Source organism: Gorilla gorilla, chromosome 19 (genome assembly GCF_029281585.2).
Source record: "Gorilla gorilla gorilla isolate KB3781 chromosome 19, NHGRI_mGorGor1-v2.1_pri, whole genome shotgun sequence".
Lineage (NCBI taxonomy): Eukaryota > Metazoa > Chordata > Mammalia > Primates > Hominidae > Gorilla > Gorilla gorilla.
The window spans coordinates 81,261,792-81,281,619 of record NC_073243.2 but is presented as its reverse complement, the minus strand read 5'-3'; the positions used below and the strand labels follow the sequence as shown (position 1 = coordinate 81,281,619).

General features: G+C 41.3%; 1 protein-coding gene across 1 annotated transcript in view; it reads left to right on the top strand.

Annotated features, from left to right (window-relative positions):
* The window catches only part of CAPSL (calcyphosine like), a 34,477-nt gene extending 15,665 nt beyond the window's left edge, over positions 1–18,812 (top strand). The window contains exons 2-5 of the mRNA XM_004058955.5: positions 2,036–2,172; positions 12,625–12,802; positions 13,099–13,308; positions 18,527–18,812. Coding sequence (XP_004059003.1) covers positions 2,036–2,172; positions 12,625–12,802; positions 13,099–13,308; positions 18,527–18,628 — 627 coding nt within the window. The 3' untranslated portion in view covers positions 18,629–18,812. The remainder of the gene's footprint in view (positions 1–2,035; positions 2,173–12,624; positions 12,803–13,098; positions 13,309–18,526) is intronic.
* The last annotated feature ends 1,016 nt before the right edge of the window (positions 18,813–19,828 follow it).

Sequence of the window (19,828 nt, the reverse complement as noted above, 5' to 3'; positions counted from 1 at the left end):
GTCATGGGAAATGAGAATGGGAGGTGAGTGGCTGGGGACAGCCATTGGGCAAGTATCATGAAGCAAGGTCAAGGGTCAGGAAAGATGATGGTGGTCCTGGGAAGGATCAAGACTCTGAGGTGGGTTTAGAGAATGAGAAGGGCATGTCGTTGACATCAGTTCCTGCTTCCATAGGGGTTGGGGTGGGGATGGGGCGCATGCCACTAGCAGAATATGGTCAGGGCAAGAGAATGGCTCAGGCAAGGATGAGTAAGACAGCAGGACATGGCTAGATGAGTGAATTGGTGGTCTTGTCTGTGACTCAGGATTCTGGCTGTTAATGAGGGGAGAGTTAGTGCTGAAGCTGGGAATGAGCTCTGGGAATTGTCAGCTTGAGGTCAGGTAACAAAATAGTAATAAGCAAACGCCAGTTATTAGAAAGCTAAAGCTGCCAGGAAGGGCACAGTCTTGGCTGCAGGTGTCCCTGTTGGATGAGAATTGGAACATGCTCCTTGTGTGTGCCTGGCAAGAACAGAGATGGAAGTCTCTAAGAGCAGGGTGTGCCACCGTCTGGAGTTCCAGGGAACCTCTCCTTAGGTGCCAGTGGAAGCAGAGGAAGACTGTGTAGCTTTAGACAGAGCAAGTTTTTCCTAATGTGGAGTAAAGAGCTGGGACATAGACAGGTCTCCTTCTTGACCTAAGGTTCAAGAGAACTGAAAGGAATTGCTCCCACCTTCACCCACATACTGGGAATCTGAATACAGGGCAAGAAGGAGGGATCCTGTACCCTGGCTCGGTGGAGGCTGCAAGAAAGTGGCCATGTTAAGTGTGTGCATCCCTGAATTGTCTATTGTGGCCTCAGTTATTGGCTTGATGAGATTCCCTTTCCCAAAAGTCAAATAAGGAGTATCCTCTATGGGAGACCTTTCAGGGTGTATAGGAGAACAACAGTCTTGGCATAGACGAGGTTGTGAATCTGCAGGTTGCTGTCTTTGATGAAAATAATTCAGTCCTAATGTAGCACTTAGGGGAAGTGCCAGAATTTGACTGGGGAGGGAGCCTTGAAGCCAGGGTGGAACCACATTCTAATACCGTTTTTTTTTTTCTGCACATTGCATGCTGTCCTTTGCACATCCTTTGAGCCTCTTGTCCCTCATTCTTTTCATTCACGACTCACAGGTAACTTCCAGAGTCCCCCATTTACTGAGTATGTGGACTCATGAGAATTAGTGTTTTTGGAAGCTGGGATGGAATTTAAAGACCGTCTTATCCAATCCTCCCATTTAAAAGAGGAGGAAACAGGCTGTGAGATTCACTCACAGGCAGGTTACCAGGCAGATGGGGGTGAGGGGTGGGGGGAGTTGAGGGGTGGGGATTGAAGAGTCAGGACTATAACCCAGGTCTCCAGGCTCCCAGCCAAGTGCTCTTCCCACTGTTGTGCAAGCTTTGAGAGCTCAAGTGTGGCTACAAGAGTTTGTACGTCCCTTGGGGACCACTCAGGAGACAGCACTTCACTGCACCCATCCTAAGAACCTCGTTAGGTGTTAGTGGATACTAACCTGTGAATCAAGGAGACCATACCCATTACTGGTAAGAATCATTAAGGATCAAGTGCTGAAAATCTCATTCAAGACAGAAGCAACAAAATCAACGTTTAGACCAAAGAGGAGAACATTAAATGTGAGGGTCAAGGGAATACGGAAAATTCTACATAAAATAATATGGTATATAATGTTGGTTCAAAAAAGAGAGTATAGAGAAATTGGACTTCTTTTATGGATGGAAGAGGGCTTCAGAAAGATCAAAGCATCTTGGGAAATGGTGATATATTTAAGATTATTGTCTAGGCTGGAGAAACCAGATGTCCTCAGGACTAGATAAGTAAGTTATAAATATGCCAGGCACACAGTTGGCATAGAGAAAAATTGGAAATTCTGAGAGGTTTCCTGACAGAGAAGGCTGTAAATTTCCTTCTCAGTGAGGCTGCTGTCACTCTGCCCAGCCAGAGGCAGCGGCGAGGCCTGGACTTTGCTAACATGCTATGGCTTCCCCTCAGATGGCAGGGACAGCACGCCATGACCGAGAGATGGCGATCCAGGCCAACAAAAAGCTCACCACGGCCACCGACCCCATTGAAAGACTCCGACTGCAGTGCCTGGCCAGGGGCTCTGCTGGGATCAAAGGACTTGGCAGGTAGGACCCAGCTACAGGTGGCAGGGAATGGAGCGGGAAGGAATGACTCTGCCAGGTGAGGCTAATGTTAGCCACGTGGTCTTGGTCAAGTCATTTCCTCCTAGGGGCTCAGTTCCTTATTTGTAAAATGTAGAGTTTAGAAAAGCTGATCTATGAGGTCCCTTGTGACAGTTTTTGGATCTTAGTCCCAGATTCGGCAAGACTCATATCTGCTACAAGACAGTGCAGCTCTGGGAAAATATGAGGTAAAGGGAGAAGCAGCATGTGCCCTGGCATGGAGATGCCTACCAGGACAATGAGAGGGACTCTCTCTGCAGCCGTGATAATAAAGGCCAGGGTGGAAGAGGGAGGAAGGAACAGCCAGTTAACCCTAATTGCAGAATTTGGAATTTTGCTCTCGGGCAATCATTTCTCCATCACTTCCAGGGACACTGGTATTGCTTGTCAGATAACTGATAGCTCACTGCCAATGGGGTTCTCTCAGCTGGGTAGCTCCTGTTCTCCCACCCTCTGTCCTCTGAGTGTGAATAGTTTTAAGGACTGAGAAACCCAAAGGGAAAGGAGATTGTGAGCCTTCTGAGGGCAGGTCCTGTGCATTATAAGAAACTCCATCAAGAGCCTGCCATGGGCCAGGCATTGGACACATCTCAGGGACCCGTGGGTGAACAAGGCTTCTTAAGCCCCCATGGAGGACTAAGACTATGGAGAATATGAGTGATCTAAATGGCATGTCAGTGGTGTGAGAAGTTGTTTATTAGAGAAGTACAGGGTGCCAATGGGAGGGAAATCTAGCCTTGGACCCAGAAGATGCGGAAGGCTTCACTTCCAGCAAGGTACTGAGTGCCTGGGAGAAAACTCTGAACAGTCCTAAGTCTCAGACTAAGCCCAGCTCTGTCAGAAGGCCAGGCAGTGGGGATATGGACCCTGGTGGCCAGGCTGCCCCAGTCCAATGGGAGGACCAGCCCCCATGCCCTCAATATTGTGTCACTTCAACCTCTATCCCATTCATTATGGGTCCACATCATTGTCCTTAGTGCAAACCCTTGAGGAATCCTCTCTTCCACTCTCAGTTTCACTCAGTGGAATCCCTCCTGCTACCTGTGCCATCTTCACCCCATACCCACTGCACACTGCGTCTCTACCAGCCTTTCCACTGGGAACCAGTCTACGGTCAACAGACACCATTCCATCCTAAGCCTTTTGCAGAATGTGCCATCTGCCTCACTTACTGGCCTTGGCCTTCTCTAAGTAACTCCTAATTCAAGTGGAAGCTGCCCCTCTCCTCCACTGCTACCTCAGGGTCAGTTGAAGACTAAACAATCTCCTTCAGTCTAACTCCAAATCCCAGGTCATACACACCCCTTTGTTCATTTATTTCTTTCCCATAAATCCTGTCTTAGAAGGGCATCTCTTCAGGTTAGGCTCTGCCATCTTCCCTCCTGCACAACATTTAGCATTCTGTGAAGCGTTGACTCCCGGCACCATCTTTCCACCCTGAGTCTTTATCCTGACCAAGATCAAGATGACTTTGTTATTTATAACCTTGGCACCTTCATTTTTTGACATGAAATTCTTGTGGTTTTCAACAGTATACGTTCTTTCTTAGTCATTTCCAATTGCCTTGTAAATGTAGATACTGCTCTAGTGTCTAAATTCTCAAGATTCTTTTGCTAGTATCCTTAATTTATCAGACAACTTGGCTACTCCTGAGTTAGCACATCTGTACCTTGGCCCCTTGCCACATTCTTGGAATGATATCCGTTCCTGAGATCCGAACTAATTTCACAATTTATATATATATATATATTTTTTTTTTTTAATCAGGAAAGATACTAGCTAACCAGTGAATATCTCTATGTAGTTTCCTTAGTATCAAATCCAAACAAAACAAAAGTCATTTTTTTTGTTTTTTTTTTTTTCCAAATAGAGCTTCTTCTGCAGCCCCTACGGTTTTAACAGTATTACTACTCTTCCAGGTCTTTGGGTTGAAAACTTTAGAATTATCTTCATTAGCCCACCATATTGACTCCTTTATTTCTATAATATCTTGAAATCTTTCTTTTTCTTATTTTCATCCCAATTGCTCAAGTGTAGACACTCAACATTTTTTCACTGGACTCTTATGATAGTATTCTTACTGGTTCCTTTGCTCCTAAGTTTTCAGTCCTCCAATTCATTCAACCCACTATTGCTAGAGTTCTCTTAGCTCTCTTGTTGGTAAAGTTCTCATTATTTTGATAACGTCACTTCAAGTCAACCGTTTAATGACTTTAAAAATGACTTGCTAATAAAGTTCAAATTTTTAGCATTTAAGGACATTTAAAAGTCTTTAGATTCTGATTACTCCAACTTTCCATCTTTTAAAAAAGTTATTCTTTAAGTGCTGGGATACATGGGCAGAACGTGCAGGTTTGTTACATAGGTATACATGTGCCATGGTGGTTTGCTGCACCCATCAACCTGTCATCTACATTAGGTATTTCTCCTAATGTTATCCCTTCCCTAGCCCCCCACCCCCTGAAGTTCATGTTCCATTGTGTGATGTTCCCCTCCTTGTGTCCACGTGATCTCATTGTTGAACTCCCACTTACGAGTGAGATCATGCGATGTTTAGTTTTCTGTTCCTGTGTTACTTTGCTAGGAATGGTGGTTTCCAGCTTCACCCATATCCCTGCAAAGGACATGAACTCATCCTTTTTTTATGGCAGCCTGATATTCCATGGTGTATGTGTGCCACATTTTCTTTATCCAGTCTATCATTGATGGACATTTGAGTTGGTTCCAAGTTTTTGTTGTTGTGAATAGAGCTGCAATAAACATATGTGTGCATGTGTCTTTACAGTAGAAAGATTTATAATCCTTTAGGTATTTACCCGGTAATGGGATTGCGGGGTCAAATGGTATTTGTGGTTCTCCATCCTTGAGGAAATGCCACTCTGTCTTTCACAATGGTTGAACTAATTCACACTTCTACCAACAGGGTAAAAGCATTCCTATTTCTCCACATCCTCTCCAGCATCTGCTGTTTCCTGACTCTTTAATGATCACCATTCTAACTGACATGATTTGCATTTCTCTAATGACAATAAGCTTTTTTTTAAAAAATTTTATTATTATTATATTTTAAGTTATAGGATACATGTGCACAACGTGCAGGTTTGTTACATATGTATACATGTGCCATGTTGGTGTGCTGCACCCATTAACTGGTCATTTAGCATTAGGTATATCTCCTAATGCTATCCCTCCCCCCTCCCCCCATCCCTCAACAGTCCCCAGTGTGTGATGTTCCTCTTCCTGTGTCCATGTGTTCTCATTGTTCAATTCCCACCTATGAGTGAGAACATGCGGTGTTTGGTTTTTTGTCCTTGTGATAGTTTGCTGAGAATGATGGTTTCCAGCTTCATCCATGTCCCTACAAAGGACATGAACTCATCATTTTTTATGGCTGCATAGTATTCCATGGTGTATATGTGCCACATTTTCTTAATCCAGTCTATCATTGTTTGACATTTGGGTTGGTTCCAAGTCTTTGCTATTGTGAATAGTGCCGCAATAAACATTCGTGTGTATGTGTCTTTAGAGCAGCATGATTTATAATCCTTTGGGTATATAACCAGTAATGGGATGGCTGGGTCAAGTGGTATTTCTAGTTCTAGATCCCTGAGGAATCGCCACACTGACTTCCACAATGGTTGAACTAGTTTATAGTCCCACCAACAGTGTAAAAGTGTTCCTATTTCTCCACATCCTCTCCAGCACCTGTTGTTTCCTGACTTTTTAATGATCGTCATTCTAACTGGTGAGATGGTATCTCATTGTGGTTTTGATTTGCATTTCTCTGATGGCCAGTGATGATGAGCATTTTTTCATGTGTCTTTTGGCTGCATAAATGTCTTCTTTTGAGAAGTGTCTGTTCATATCCTTCACCCACTTTTTGATGGGGTTGTGTGTTTTTTTCTTGTAAATTTGTTTGAGTTCATTGTAGATTCTGGATATTAGCCCTTTTTCAGGTGAGTAGGTTGCAAAAATTTTCTCCCCTTCTGTAGGTTGCCTCTTCACTCTGATGGTAGTTTCTTTTGCTGTGCAGAAGCTCTTTAGTTTAATTATGTCCCATTTGTCAACTTTGGCTTTTGTTGCCTTGCTTTTGGTGTTTTAGACATGAAGTCCTCGCCCTTGCCTATGTCCTGAATGGCATTGCCTAGGTTTTCTTCTAGGGTTTTTATGGTTTTAGGTCTAACGTTTAATTCTTTAATCCATCTTGAATTAATTTTTGTATAAGGTGTAAGGAAGGGATCCAGTTTCAGCTTTCTACTTATGGCTAGCCAGTTTTCCCAGCACCATTTATTAAATAGGGAATCCTTTCCCCATTACTTGTTTTTGTCAGGTTTGTCAAAGATCAGATAGTTGTAGATATGTGGCATTATTTCTGAGGGCTCTGTTCTGTTCCATTGGTCTATATCTCTGTTTCGGTACCAATACCATGCTGTTTTGGTTACTGTAGCCTTGTAGTATAGTTTGAAGTCAGGTAGTGTGATGCCTCTGGCTTTGTTCTTTTGTCTTAGGATTGTCTTGGCAATGTGGGCTCTTTTTTTGGTTCCATATGAACTTTAAAGTAATTTTTTCCAATTCTGTGAAGAAAGTCGTTGGTAGCTTGATGGGGATGGCATTGAATCTATAAATTACCTTGGGCAGTATGGCCATTTTCAAGATATTGATTCTTCCTACCCATGAGCATGGAATGTTCTTCCATTTGTTTGTATCCTCTTTTATTTCATTGAGCAGTGGTTTGTAGTTCTCCTTGAAGAGGTCCTTCACATCCCTTGTAGGTTGGATTCCTAGGTATTTTATTCTCTTTGAAGCAATTGTGAATGGGAGTTCACTCATGATTTGGCTCTCTGTTTGTCTGTTATTGGTGTTTAAGAATGCTTGTGATTTTTGCACATTGATTTTGTATCCTGAGACTTTGCTGAAGTTGCTTATCAACTTAAGAAGATTTTGGGCTGAGATGATGGGGTTTTCTAGATGTACAATGATGTCATCTGCAAACAGGGACAATTTGACTTCCTCTTTTCCTAATTGAATACCCTTTGTTTCCTTCTCCTGTCTGATTGCTCTGGCCACAACTTCCAACACTATGTTGAATAGGAGTGGTGAGAGACGGCATCCCTGTCTTGTGCCAGTTTTCAAACGGAATGCTTCCAGTTTTTGCCCATTCAGTGTGATACTGGCTGTGGTTTTGTCATAGATAGCTCTTATTATTTTGAGATAACGTCCCATCAATACCTAATTTGTTGAGAGTTTTTAGCATGAAGGGTTGTTGAATTTTGTCAAAGGCCTTTTCTGCATCTATTGAGATAATCATGTGATTTTTGTCGTTGGTTCTGTTTATATGCTGGATTACGTTTATTGATTTGCGTATGTTGAACCAGCCTTGCATCCCAGGGATGAAGCCCACTTGATCATGGTGGATAAGCTTCTTGACGTACTGCTGGATTTGGTTTGCCAGTATTTTATTGAGGATTTTTGCATTGATGTTCACCAGGGATATTGGTCTAAAATTCTCTTTTTTGGTTGTGTCTCTGCCCGGCTTTGGTATCAGGATGATGCTGGCCTCATAAAATAAATTAGGGAGGATTCCCTCTTTTTCTATTGACTGGAATAGTTTCAGAAGGAATGGTACCAGTTCCTCCTTGTACCTCTGGTAGAATTTGGCTGTGAATCCATCTGGTCCTGGACTTTTTTTGGTTGGTAAGCTATTAATTATTGCCTCAATTTCAGGGTCTGTTATTGGTCTATTCAGAGATTCAACTTCTTCCTAGTTTAGTCTTGGGAGGGTGTGTGTGTTGAGGAATTTATCTGTTTCTTCTAGATTTTCTAGTTTATTTGCATAGAAGTGTTTATAGTATTTTCTGATGGTAGTTTGTATTTCTGTGGGATCGGTGGTGATATCCCCTTTATCATTTTTTATTGTGTCTATTTGATTCTTCTCTCTTTTCTTCTTTATTAGTCTTGCTAGAGGTCTATCAATTTTGTTGATCTTTTCAAATAACCAGCTCCTGGATTCAATGATTTTTTGAAGGGTTTTTTGTGTCTCTATTTCCTTGAGTTCTGCTCTGATCTTAGTTATTTCTTGCCTTCTGCTAGCTTTTGAATGTGTTTGCTCTTGCTTCTCTAGTTCTTTTAATTGTGACATTAGGGTGTCAATTTTAGATCTTTCCTGCTTTCTCTTGTGGGCATTTAGTGCTATAAATTTCCCTCTACACACTGCTTTGAATGCATCCCAGAGATTCTGGTATGTTGTGTCTTTGTTCTCGTTGGTTTCAAAGAACATCTTTATTTCTGCCTTCATTTCGTTATGTACCCAGTAATCATTCAGGAGCAGGTTGTTCAGATTTCATGTAGTTGAGAGGTTTTGAGTGAGTTTCTTAATCCTGAGTTCTAGTTTGATTGCACTGTGGTCTGAGAGACAGTTTGTTATAATTTCTGTTCTTTTACATTTGCTGAGGAGTGTTTTACTTCCAATTATGTGGTCAATTTTGGAATAGGTGTGGTGTGGTGCTGAAAAGAATGTATATTCTGTTGATTTTGGGTGGAGAGTTCTGTAGATGTCTATTAGGTCTGCTTTGTGCAGAACTGAGTTCAATTCCTGGATATCTTTGTTAACTTTCTGTCTCGTTGATCTGTCTAATGTTGACAGTGGGGTGTTAAAGTCTCCCATTATTATTGTGTGGGAGTCTAAGTCTCTTTGTAGGTCTCTAAGGACTTGCTTTATGAATCTGGGTGCTCTTGTATTGGGTGCATATATATTTAGGATAGTTAGCTCTTCTTGTTGAATTGATCCCTTTACCATTATGTAATGGCCTTCTTTGTCTCTTTTGATCTCTGTTGGTTTAAAGTCTGTTTTATCAGAGACTAGGATTGCAAGCCCTGCCTTTTTTTGTTTTCCATTTGCTTGGTAGATCTTCCTCTATCCCTTTATTGTGAGCCTGTGTGTGTCTCTGCATTTGAGATGGGTTTCCTGAATATGATACACTGGTGGGTCTTGACTCTTTATCCAATTTGCCAGTCTGTGTCTTTTAACTGGAGCATTTAGCCCATTTACATTTCAGGTTAATATTGTTATGTGTGAATTTGATCCTGTCATTATGATGTTAGCTGGTTATTTTGCTTGTTAGTTTATGCAGTTTCTTCATAGCATCGATGGTCTTTACAATTAGGCATGTTTTTGCAGTGGCTGGTACTGGTTGTTCCTTTCCACATTTAGTGCTTCCTTCAGGAGCTCTTTTAGGGCAGGCCTGGTGGTGACAAAATCTCTCAGCATTTGCTTGTCTGTAAAGGATTTTTATTTCTCCTTCACTTATGAAGCTTAGTTTGGCTGGATATGAAATTCTGGGTTGAAAATTCTTTTCTTTAAGAATGTTGAATATTGGCCCCCACTCTCTTCTGGCTTGTAGAGTTTCTGCTGAGAGATCCGCTGTTAGTCTGATGGGCTTCCCTTTGAGGGTAACCCGACCTTTCTCTCTGGCTGCCCTTAGCATTTTTTCCTTCATTTCCACTTTGGTGAATCTGACAATTATGTGTCTTGGAGTTGCTCTTCTCGAGGAGTATCTTTGTGGCATTCTCTGTATTTCCTGAATTTGAATGTTGGCCTGCCTTGCTAGATTGGGGAAGTTCTCCTGGAAAATATCCTGCTGAGTGTTTTCCAACTTGGTTCCATTGTCCCTATCACTTTCAGGTACACCAATCAGACATAGATTTGGTCTTTTCACATAGTCCCATATTTCTTGGAAGTGTTGTTCATTTCTTTTTGTTCTTTTATCTCTAAACTTCTCTTCCCACTTCATTTCATTCATTTGATCTTCCATCACTGATACCCTTTCTTCCAGTTGATTGAATTGGCTACTGAGGCTTGTGCATTCATCACGTAGTTCTCTTTTCATGGTTTTCAGCTCCATCAGGTCCTTTAAGGACTTCTCTGCATTGGTTTTCTAGATAGACATTCATCTAATTTTTTTTCAAGGTTTTTAACTTATTTGCCATGGGTGCAAACTTCCTCCTTTAGCTCCAGTAGTTTGATCGTCTGAAGTCTTCTTCTGTCAACTTGTTAAAGTCATCTCCATCCAGCTTTGTTCCATTGCTGGTGAGGAGCTGCGTTCCTTTGGAGGAGGAGAGGCGCTCTGCTTTTTAGAGTTTCCAGTTTTTCTGCTCTGTTTTTTCCCCATCTTTGTGGTTTTATCTACCTTTGGTCTTTGATGACGGTGACATACAGATGGGGTTTTGGTGTGGATGTCCTATCTGTTTGTTAGTTTTCCTTCTAACAGTCAAGAACCTCAGCTGCAGGTCTGTTGGAGTTTGCTGGAGGTCCACTCCAGACCCTGTTTGCCTGGGTATCAGCAGCGGAGGCTGCAGAACAGCAGATATTGGTGAACAGCAAATGTTGCTGCCTGATTGTTCCTCTGGAAGTTTTGTCTCAGAGGAGTACCTGGCCGTGTGAGGTGTCAGTCTGCCCCTACTGGGGGGGGGCCTCCCAGTTAGGCTACTCAGGGGTCAGGGACCCACTCGAGGAGGCAGTCTGTCCATTATCAGATCTCAAGCTGCATGCTGGGAGAACAATTACTCTCTTCAAAGTTGTCAGACAGGGACATTTAAATCTGCAGAGGTTTCTGCTGCCTTTTGTTTGGCTATGCCCTGCCCCCAGAGGTGGAGTCTACAGAGGCAGGCAGGCCTCCTTGAGCTGCAGTGAGCTCCACCCAGTTTGAGCTTCCTGGTTGCTTTGTTTACCTACTCAAGCCTCAGCAATGGCAGGCATCGCTCCCCCAGCCTCGCTGCTGCTTTGCAGTTTCATCTCAGACTGCTGTGCTGGCAATGAGCGAGGCTCGGTGGGTGTCGGACCCTCTGAGCCAGGCACAGGATATAATCTCCTGGTGCGCCGTTTGCTAAGACTGTTGGAAAAGCATAGTATTAGGGTGGGAGTGACCCGATTTTCCAGGTGCTGTCTGTCACCCCTTTCTTTGACTAGGAAAGGGAATTCCCTGACCCCTTGTGCTTCCTGGGTGAGGTGATGCCTTGCCCTGCTTCAGCTTATGCTTGGTGCACTGCACCCACTGTCTGACACTCCCCAGTAAGATGAACCTGGTACCTCAGTTGGAAATGCAGAAATCACCTGTCTTCTGCATCGCTCACGCTGGGAGCTGTAGACTGGAGCTGTTCCTATTTGGCCATCTTGCCTCCTCCCCCTTATTTTTTAAATAGACTACTTTAAAAACCAATGCCAGCACATTATTATTAACTAAGGCCCATAATTTATTCATACTTCCATAGTTTTTACCTAATGTCCTTTTCTGTTTCAAGATCTCATCCAGAACTCTGCTTTACATTTACTTGTAATGTTTCCTTAGGATCCTGTTGGTTATGACAGTTTCTCAGACTTTCCTGGTTTTTGATGAATGTGACAGGTCAAGTATTTTGTAGGATGCCCATCTATTGGAATTCCTCTGATTTTTTTCTTCATGTCTAAACTGGGCTTATTGTTTTTAGGGGCCACAGACATAAAGCACCATTTTTATCACATTATACCAAGGATTGTATGATTAACATGATTTATTACTGCTGATGTTGACACTGATCACCTGATTGAGGTAGTATTTGTCAGACTTCTCCATTGTAAAGTTGCTTCCCTTTTCCCTTTTCCATATTGTACTTTTTGGAAGGAAACCTCTTTGTAGAGCCCACACTTAGAGAGCGGGGAGTATATGTTCCCTCCTTGAGGGCAGAATATGTCCATAACTTATTTGGAATTTTTCTGCAAGAGAAATTTGTCATTTTCCTCACCTTTATTTACTCTATCATTTATTTAAACCAGTATGGATGTAGGGATCTCTTTTTTATATTTTGGGTTATAATCCAGCATAGTTTTATTGGTTTAATTGTTCCAGCCTTGATCTTGAGAGCTATTTAAGTTGGCTCCTATATCCCTAACATAGCCACATCACTGTGATTTTCTGACTTCCTAAATCATTTTTTTAAAATTGATATGCATTAAGGTTTACACCTTGCTCTGTAAAGTGCTATGGGTTTTAGCAAATGCATAATGTCATGTATCCACCATCATAGTATTATAAAGGATAGTTTCTTTGACCTAAAAATCCCATGTTTCACCAATTCAACTCTTTCCTTTACCTTTCATCTTTTTACTGTCTCCACAGTTTTGTCTTTTGCAGAATGTCATGTAATTAGAATTATACTTTGTGTGTGTGTGTGTGTGTGTGTGTGTGTGTGTGTGTGTGGTGGGAAGAGGCTCTCCAGTTTTGGAAGGGAGGGTGCAGAGAAGAATTTAAGACTTTTGTATTTTAATTTGACGAAATCTTGAGTGTGGATTTTTTTTTAATCTTTACACTTACACCTGTTATTTGTACATTTCTTCTGAATTTTTGTGTGTATTTTCTTCAGAGTGTTTAGAATTATGGATGATGATAATAATCGAACCCTTGATTTTAAAGAATTTATGAAAGGGTTAAATGATTATGCTGTGGTCATGGAGAAAGAAGAGGTGGAAGAACTTTTCCGGAGGTTTGATAAAGATGGAAATGGAACAATAGACTTCAATGAATTTCTTCTCACATTAAGAGTAAGTGGCCCCATTAATCAGTGTATCTGCTGAGTTTGGCTTTCTTGTGGTTTGGGTTGGCTACCTTGAGGTTTTGTTTTTACAAGTTGTTAGTACACTGTGGGGAGGCGGATAAGCAGAAAAATGTGAACAGACTTAGGAACTTTTTGGAGCAATCGTAGTGTCTGTCTATTACATAATAGCACACAAATATTATTTCACATCATTGAGGGGAATGAGATATTTTATCACATAGGATACCAAAAAAAGCTCATCTGCTTATGTATGTCTCTGTATGTATTCTTCTATTTTTGTAGCCTCCAATGTCCAGAGCCAGAAAAGAGGTAATCATGCAAGCTTTTAGAAAGTTAGACAAGACTGGAGATGGTGTTATAACAATCGAAGACCTTCGTGAAGTATATAATGCAAAACACCACCCAAAGTACCAGAATGGGGAATGGAGTGAGGAACAAGTATTTAGGAAATTTCTGGATAACTTTGATTCACCCTATGACAAAGATGGATTGGTAAGTAAAAGAGCCTAATCTAGGGGAAATTTCTTCAACTCGAAATTGTAAATGGGAAATACGTCCAAACTCTTAAAAATGTTAACACATTGATACCATATTTGTTGTAAATAGAAGTAAACTATTTCCCTAGGAACCACCTAGAAACTTCTCCATTGCCAGGGGAAACCTTCATGTTACTTTAGTTGAAACCTAATGTATGTTTGTGCACGCACACACTCATAGACATATATTGAAATATATTGGTAGGGGATCCACATAAGTGATGACCTGTCATCTGGGGAATGTGATGTTCTGATTAAACATGCCATTTTATGGTTATTACATTTACCATACTCAGCTAGTTGCATTCCAATGAACTGACTATAATAAAATATATTTAACTTTGAAATGAGATCATAATTTAATTTTGGAGAACAGATTTACAAGGCCTTTCAGGATGTTTTAGTGCCTTCACACTCATCCTCATTCGTCATCACACTTTGCTATGTGGAAATGCCATTTAAAGGCAGTTTTTGGTAAAGGGAATGTCAAATAACAGAATTTACTCCGATTTATTCTTTAGTGTGCTTTGAGATTAACTTACATTTCTAAACTGCACTGAATTTGAAAACAAAATCAACCGCCCATCTCCATTAACTTTTATCTTCAAGTTACAAATGCATAGCTTGGTAGGGTAAGGAATTATATAGCTCCATGACTGTGTCTAGGCTGAGATGAAAATGTCATCTGTCCTTTATCAACAGCCCTAAATTGACTTTTTAGAAAAAAAAAAACCCAGAGCCAGTTCTGTTCTTAGATGATCTAAGGGTTTTGGTGATAAGGAAAGGGGGTTGTCCCTTGAGTAACAGTCAGCAGCAGCACAGCCCCAGGGTTCATTGTCTCTTAAGCCCTTTACAGCACAGGAAAAGATAAGTGGCCCAGTGGACAAGAAGAGAGTGGTTAAGGGAAGAAGAAATAAACCTTCCTCTTCTGAAGGGAATGTCCTCCAACTTTTTAAGTGAAACTTCATGATGAGTCTCATTAGCAAGGGGTGGGGGATAGGAAGGTGACCTTTCTGTTCTTCCTGCTGACATTTCCCTGTCAGGGATGGAGACATACCCTCTATTTCAGGCTGAGGATTGTGGAGGCAGGTTTACAAAAGGGCCAAAATTCAATAGGGCAGCCAAAATCTTAGGGACAGAAATAAAAACTACGTGTTTTCTTCCAGTATTGCTGGCCTTGATCACTGAGATGTCAGTGGAAAAATAGCCAACTGCCATTTCCTCAAATTAGCCCACCCCTTTGTGGATCCCAGAGTGTGTCTGCTTCCTCTCTGCAGGTGGTTCCTCCTCATTGCCAGGGGAAACCTCAGCTACCCTTTTCTCTAACAAAAGTCAAAATAGCCAGTTGTGATTCGGCTGATTCAAGTCTGCACACCACCCCTTTTGATATTTATCTTAAGAAGCCACATTAAGCTCTCAAAAGCTCATAAAGGTTATTGAGGTTTTTAGCAGTTATAGCACTTGATGTCATCTGCATGTTACAGACCCTGTATTGATACCCAACTCTGGCTGTTCATAATCATCATCAGGGAGGATTTATTAGTAATGTAGACTCCTAGCTGCACTGCAGAACCACAGAATCTGATTTTTTGGAGGGTGGAGTCCAAGGCTTTACATTTTAATGTGTACCAGATGACTCTTATACTCACAAGTATTTGTGATCCTTAGCTCTAAAAGATTCAGAAATGACTGTTTTAAAATTACTAAATATAATATGCACATGACCCCATTTAGCATAATAATGAATCTGGGCAACACTTTTTGAGCACATATCAACTGGGCATTTGCTAAGGGCTTACCAGGGATATCTCATTTAATAGACATAATAAAAGTGTTTCTGAAAAGTGATGTGTAATTCAAACTTTCGCACACTGAATTGTATTTTAAATGCACAAGAAATTGTTGATGTAGAGGAACTCCATGGTAAATTCTTTTATGAGAAGAATAATTAGCTTCTAAAATTTACCTCTTGCAAATTGCACTATCTTGCATATTAAGATTTCTTGTGGTGAAGCATAGCTGTACTTGAAGCCAGTGTGCTCATTTATGGTTAAAAACATCCCATATAAGACAAAATTTAAAATAATGCAAAAAATTTAGCATAGCTCCTAGCTAAAGGTAATGTTCAAACTTGATAATCTAGGTTAAACTCTCAAATACCCATAAAGGTTGCTGGAGTTTCAGCAGTCACGGAATTTGATGTCATAAATCTTGCACTAATACCCCACTGGACTCCCATAGCAGCCGGAAGCCATTTGGATGGAGGTGTGAAGCAATCAGATAACCTGTGAAACAGACTTTCCTTACCCCTTTTCTATCACTAAACCCCACCACTATTTGGTGAGACATTTACTTCTTATTCTCTAATATCTAAGTTTTGAATTCTTCATGTGTATATATGACTTTATCATCACTATATTTTTAAAAAGCCCCTTAGGACTTTAGACCTTCAGGGAATATCAGTCTATTGCCTCATCCATCTCATAAAAATTTTTAAATAATTAAAAATATGTTAGGTATATTACTGGGTGTGTGTATTAATAGTAACCTAGATTTGTTTTAGGATTTTTCTGATGAATTTGGAGCTGAGGAAAAGGGCTTGTATTGTGACTTCCATTACCCCCATCTGGGACCTTTCCCTGTATATATGATATATATCTTGTCACATAAAGGTAGCCTAGTCAAGAGGCCTGCTAAAAGTAGGAGTGCCCAGTCTCTCATTTTTTCTAATGTCAAATAAAATGAATAAGGATAGTGATTATTGCTAACCAACAATTTACTATGATGAGGGCAAATTTACAGGAGATCAGAGAATTTGCGATTCAGGCCATTCCCAATATAAGTTGAGTCTCAGAAAACAAGCAAACACCTAGCTAAGAGTAACTGATGGCTTTTTTCCGAAATGATCAAATACGTTAGCTCTGACCTCTGGCTTGACATCATCTGACTTCCAAGTGAGGTTTAATGCTTCCTTTGTCTTTTGCCCATCTTGGATCCCGTCTCCATTCTCCAACAGAGCCAACTCAACTCAGGTCACCCCATCCCATTGGGGGAGTTTGGGATGGAAGGATGGGGGTGACGATACCAGTCTCAGTCATGTATTGGTGTTTCAGTTAGGGTTTGCTTTCAATCGCAAGAAATAGGAAATCTTATTATACACTGGAATACACAAATTAGGTTTTATTTTTTATTCTACTTGATGTTCTCACTTGAGTGGCTTAAAGAGAGCAGAGCTGAGGTCTTTGTGATTTTCCTGGCCTTTCCTTCATGATCTCAAGGTGGTTGCCTAACTTCAGCCAGCACATCTGAGTTTCAGGCAGCAGGACAAAGGAGTGAGAAGGAGGGAACGAGAAAGGGCTGGAGCCTGCATCAGGAAAGCAAAGGCTTCCCTAGAAATTCATGTCAAGTTTCCTTTGTATCTTATTGGTGAGAACTCTATTACTTGGCCATCCCAAGCTGAAGCTGCAGAGGAGTCTGGGAAAGTGAATTTTGAGTTTTTCAACTTCTGTGGGAGAGAAAAGCTAGGGATAGGATTATTACAGTGGATGTGGAGGGAGTCTCACTCAATGGCTGTCATCCGTGGCCAACAAACAGACAATAGAAACAATAACAAACTAAAAATATTAGGAGTTTGATAATTTTTAATTAAAAAATAATTAGCTGTAAAAAATGTTCCTCAAACTGTCATGGTAAAGTGCACCGTCAAAATGGCTCAGGGTCTCTTGGGCAACTCTTTTAGTTTACCTGCTATTTGCTGTAAAATGATCCACTTACTTTGCTGGAGTATTTCACCAGCCTGCAACTTTTTGAGGACTAAGACTTTATCTTAATTATCTTTGATATTCCCAGTTAAATTACTGTAGTGTGCACAACAATTAACTGGGATGTTTAGATTTTTAAGAAGTAAATTCCACAACCACTTGCTTCAGAGATTCTGATTTAGCAGGTGTGGGGTACAGCCTGTGGGCCTAGGCTTATGACAGACACCCCAGGTGGTCCTGATGCAGGTGGTGTGGACCCACACTGATAAACATTTCCCTGGAACCTCACACAACATGAGAAAGATAGAAAGAGGGCAATAATGATGTGTGAAACTTAATGTAATCCCTTAATGAGGGAATTGAAAAGCAGAGGCTGAGGAATCCAAAGGAGGAGAGGAATAAAGAAGTTCAACAAAGGGGGATGCTAATGGTATCCTAATTTTGACAGAGGCTCTATGCATGTATTGTAGATGTGTATTTACAGTTCAACTATGAGCTGAGTTCAAAGGCCTTTCTTTCTACTGCCCTTCCTTATGTTTTTAGTGGGAAGGGGTGGTATGAAAGAGAACTGTGGATCCAGTGACTTTTTTTTTTCTGGTCACTTATAATTTCAATAGGACCGGTGGGTCAGTCATCTCTTATGATTCTTGGAAGGCATAGGTATGTCCCCAACCGATCATGTCAACCAACATGATTAAATTAGAGTTTACATATTATCTAGACCTGTTAAAAATAAGACTAATAACTGTCTTTTCTTCTTCCCCAAAGGAAAGTAATATAAAATCCCCACACAGATAAACACATTAGTCAGTATTTCAAAGAGATGGTCATGGGTGTAGAGTGGAGAGAAGCCAGGATGGGTGGGAGGCATGAAGCAGGGGTAAGCTTTTTATTCACTCTGGGCCTTGAATGAGTTATTTATGTGTTAGAAAAGCATGCAACCCGGGAGCGTTTAACTAGAAATCTGTTTCTTCACCCACAGGAGAGAACTCCATTTTTGGAAAGGGAAAACATCACTTATCCTGACACAAGGACATGACATGTTGTTTCTGACGTGTCACAGAAAGACAGAAATAACTACAATTGCAGAGCACTTCCTTCTTACTCTGAGTTTCAGTCTCCCTTATCTGAACCAACGGGCTCCCACCCTTAGAGAAAAGATGACAACCTGTGTGTCACTTTCCATTTAGGTTGGCTTAGAAACTTTCAAGACTTTCTTTCTCTCTTCCTAGGTGCTGTTCTCACACCATCCTCAGCTTCACTTGTTCTTTTGTTTTAGATCAGTTCCTCAGCCATGATCACACACACAAAGAAATCCTCTATTTCCCTTCTATTTACAGGTGCACAAGGTGGGCGCCCATTGACAGAGTGAGAAGCAAAGTTTCGTTTTTGTTTCTAACTTTTCCACTGCAGGTGACCCCTGAGGAGTTCATGAACTACTATGCAGGCGTGAGTGCATCCATTGACACTGATGTGTACTTCATCGTCATGATGAGAACCGCCTGGAAGCTTTAAGCACGTGACCTGGGGACCAGGCCCTGGGACAGCCATGTGGCTCCAAATGACTAAATATCAGCTCAAAAACCAGAATCGTATTTGATTTCATACTCATCCTAATGTTTTTTTCTGTGTCAAAATACTGCATTTTCTGGGGCTAAAAAACAGGCAGAAATAAAAGACATTGAGTAACCAACTGTGAGTTTGCCTTCCCTAAGACTGTTTCCTTTGTTCTAAAATAGGACTTAAATAAAATGAGCTCTGTAAAGCTCCTAGTGCTGTGCTGATACATGCAGGTGTCTAATCAACTTTAGGTTTTATCCCTTGGCCATTAATGAAAGCTTGAGTATTTTAATTAAAACCCTCACCCATGCACCCATAGTTTTTCTTCACCTCCTTTTAGATGATCCATTTCTAGGTGAGATTATAATATATCTCTTTTTATGACTGATTGTAAGTCTTTAAGTGTTTCAGTCTCATTTGGGGACCAGAAGAAGACCACGTGTTAGCCTCAATTTCTACAAGCATATCTTGAGTTTCACTGCTTAGGGTTTAGGGAAGCCGCAGTTTGACAAATAGATTCAAAATGATTTATTTAATAGTCATTTTAAAGACTGGTGTGAGAGAGGAAGCTATTTCTTTAAGCAGTAGATCCACGCCAGTTCATGGTACTCCTGTGGCTGAAGCTTTGAAACTGGGCTGGGCTCTCAGATTTTATCTGGGACATCTTGCGCTGTGTGTGGGCAGGCTATTCCAGAAAGCCTTCACCTGGTGGAATGTTTATCTCTCCCCTCTCTGCTTTCTGCCAATTATGTTGAAATTCCCACCAGCAAGGGCTGGGTGCAGTGGCTCACGCCTGCAATACCAGTACTTTGGGAGGCTGAGGTGGGTGGATCACCTGAGGTCAGGAGTTCAAGGCCAGCCTGTCCAACATGGTGAAAACCCTGTCTCTACTAAAAATAAAAAAATTAGCTGGGCATGGTGGCTCATGCCTGTAATCTCAGCTACTCCAGAGGCTGAGACATGAGAATTGCTTGAACCCGGGAGGCAGAGGCTGCAATGAGCTGAGATCATGCCACTGCACTACACTCCAGCCTAGAGCAAGACTCTGTCTCAAACAAACAAACAAAAATTCCCACCAGCACAAGGAGGTTGGGTGTGACACGGACTAGGATTACAATAATATTCCAAAGCAGGTTTTCCATCTTGATGCTTCAT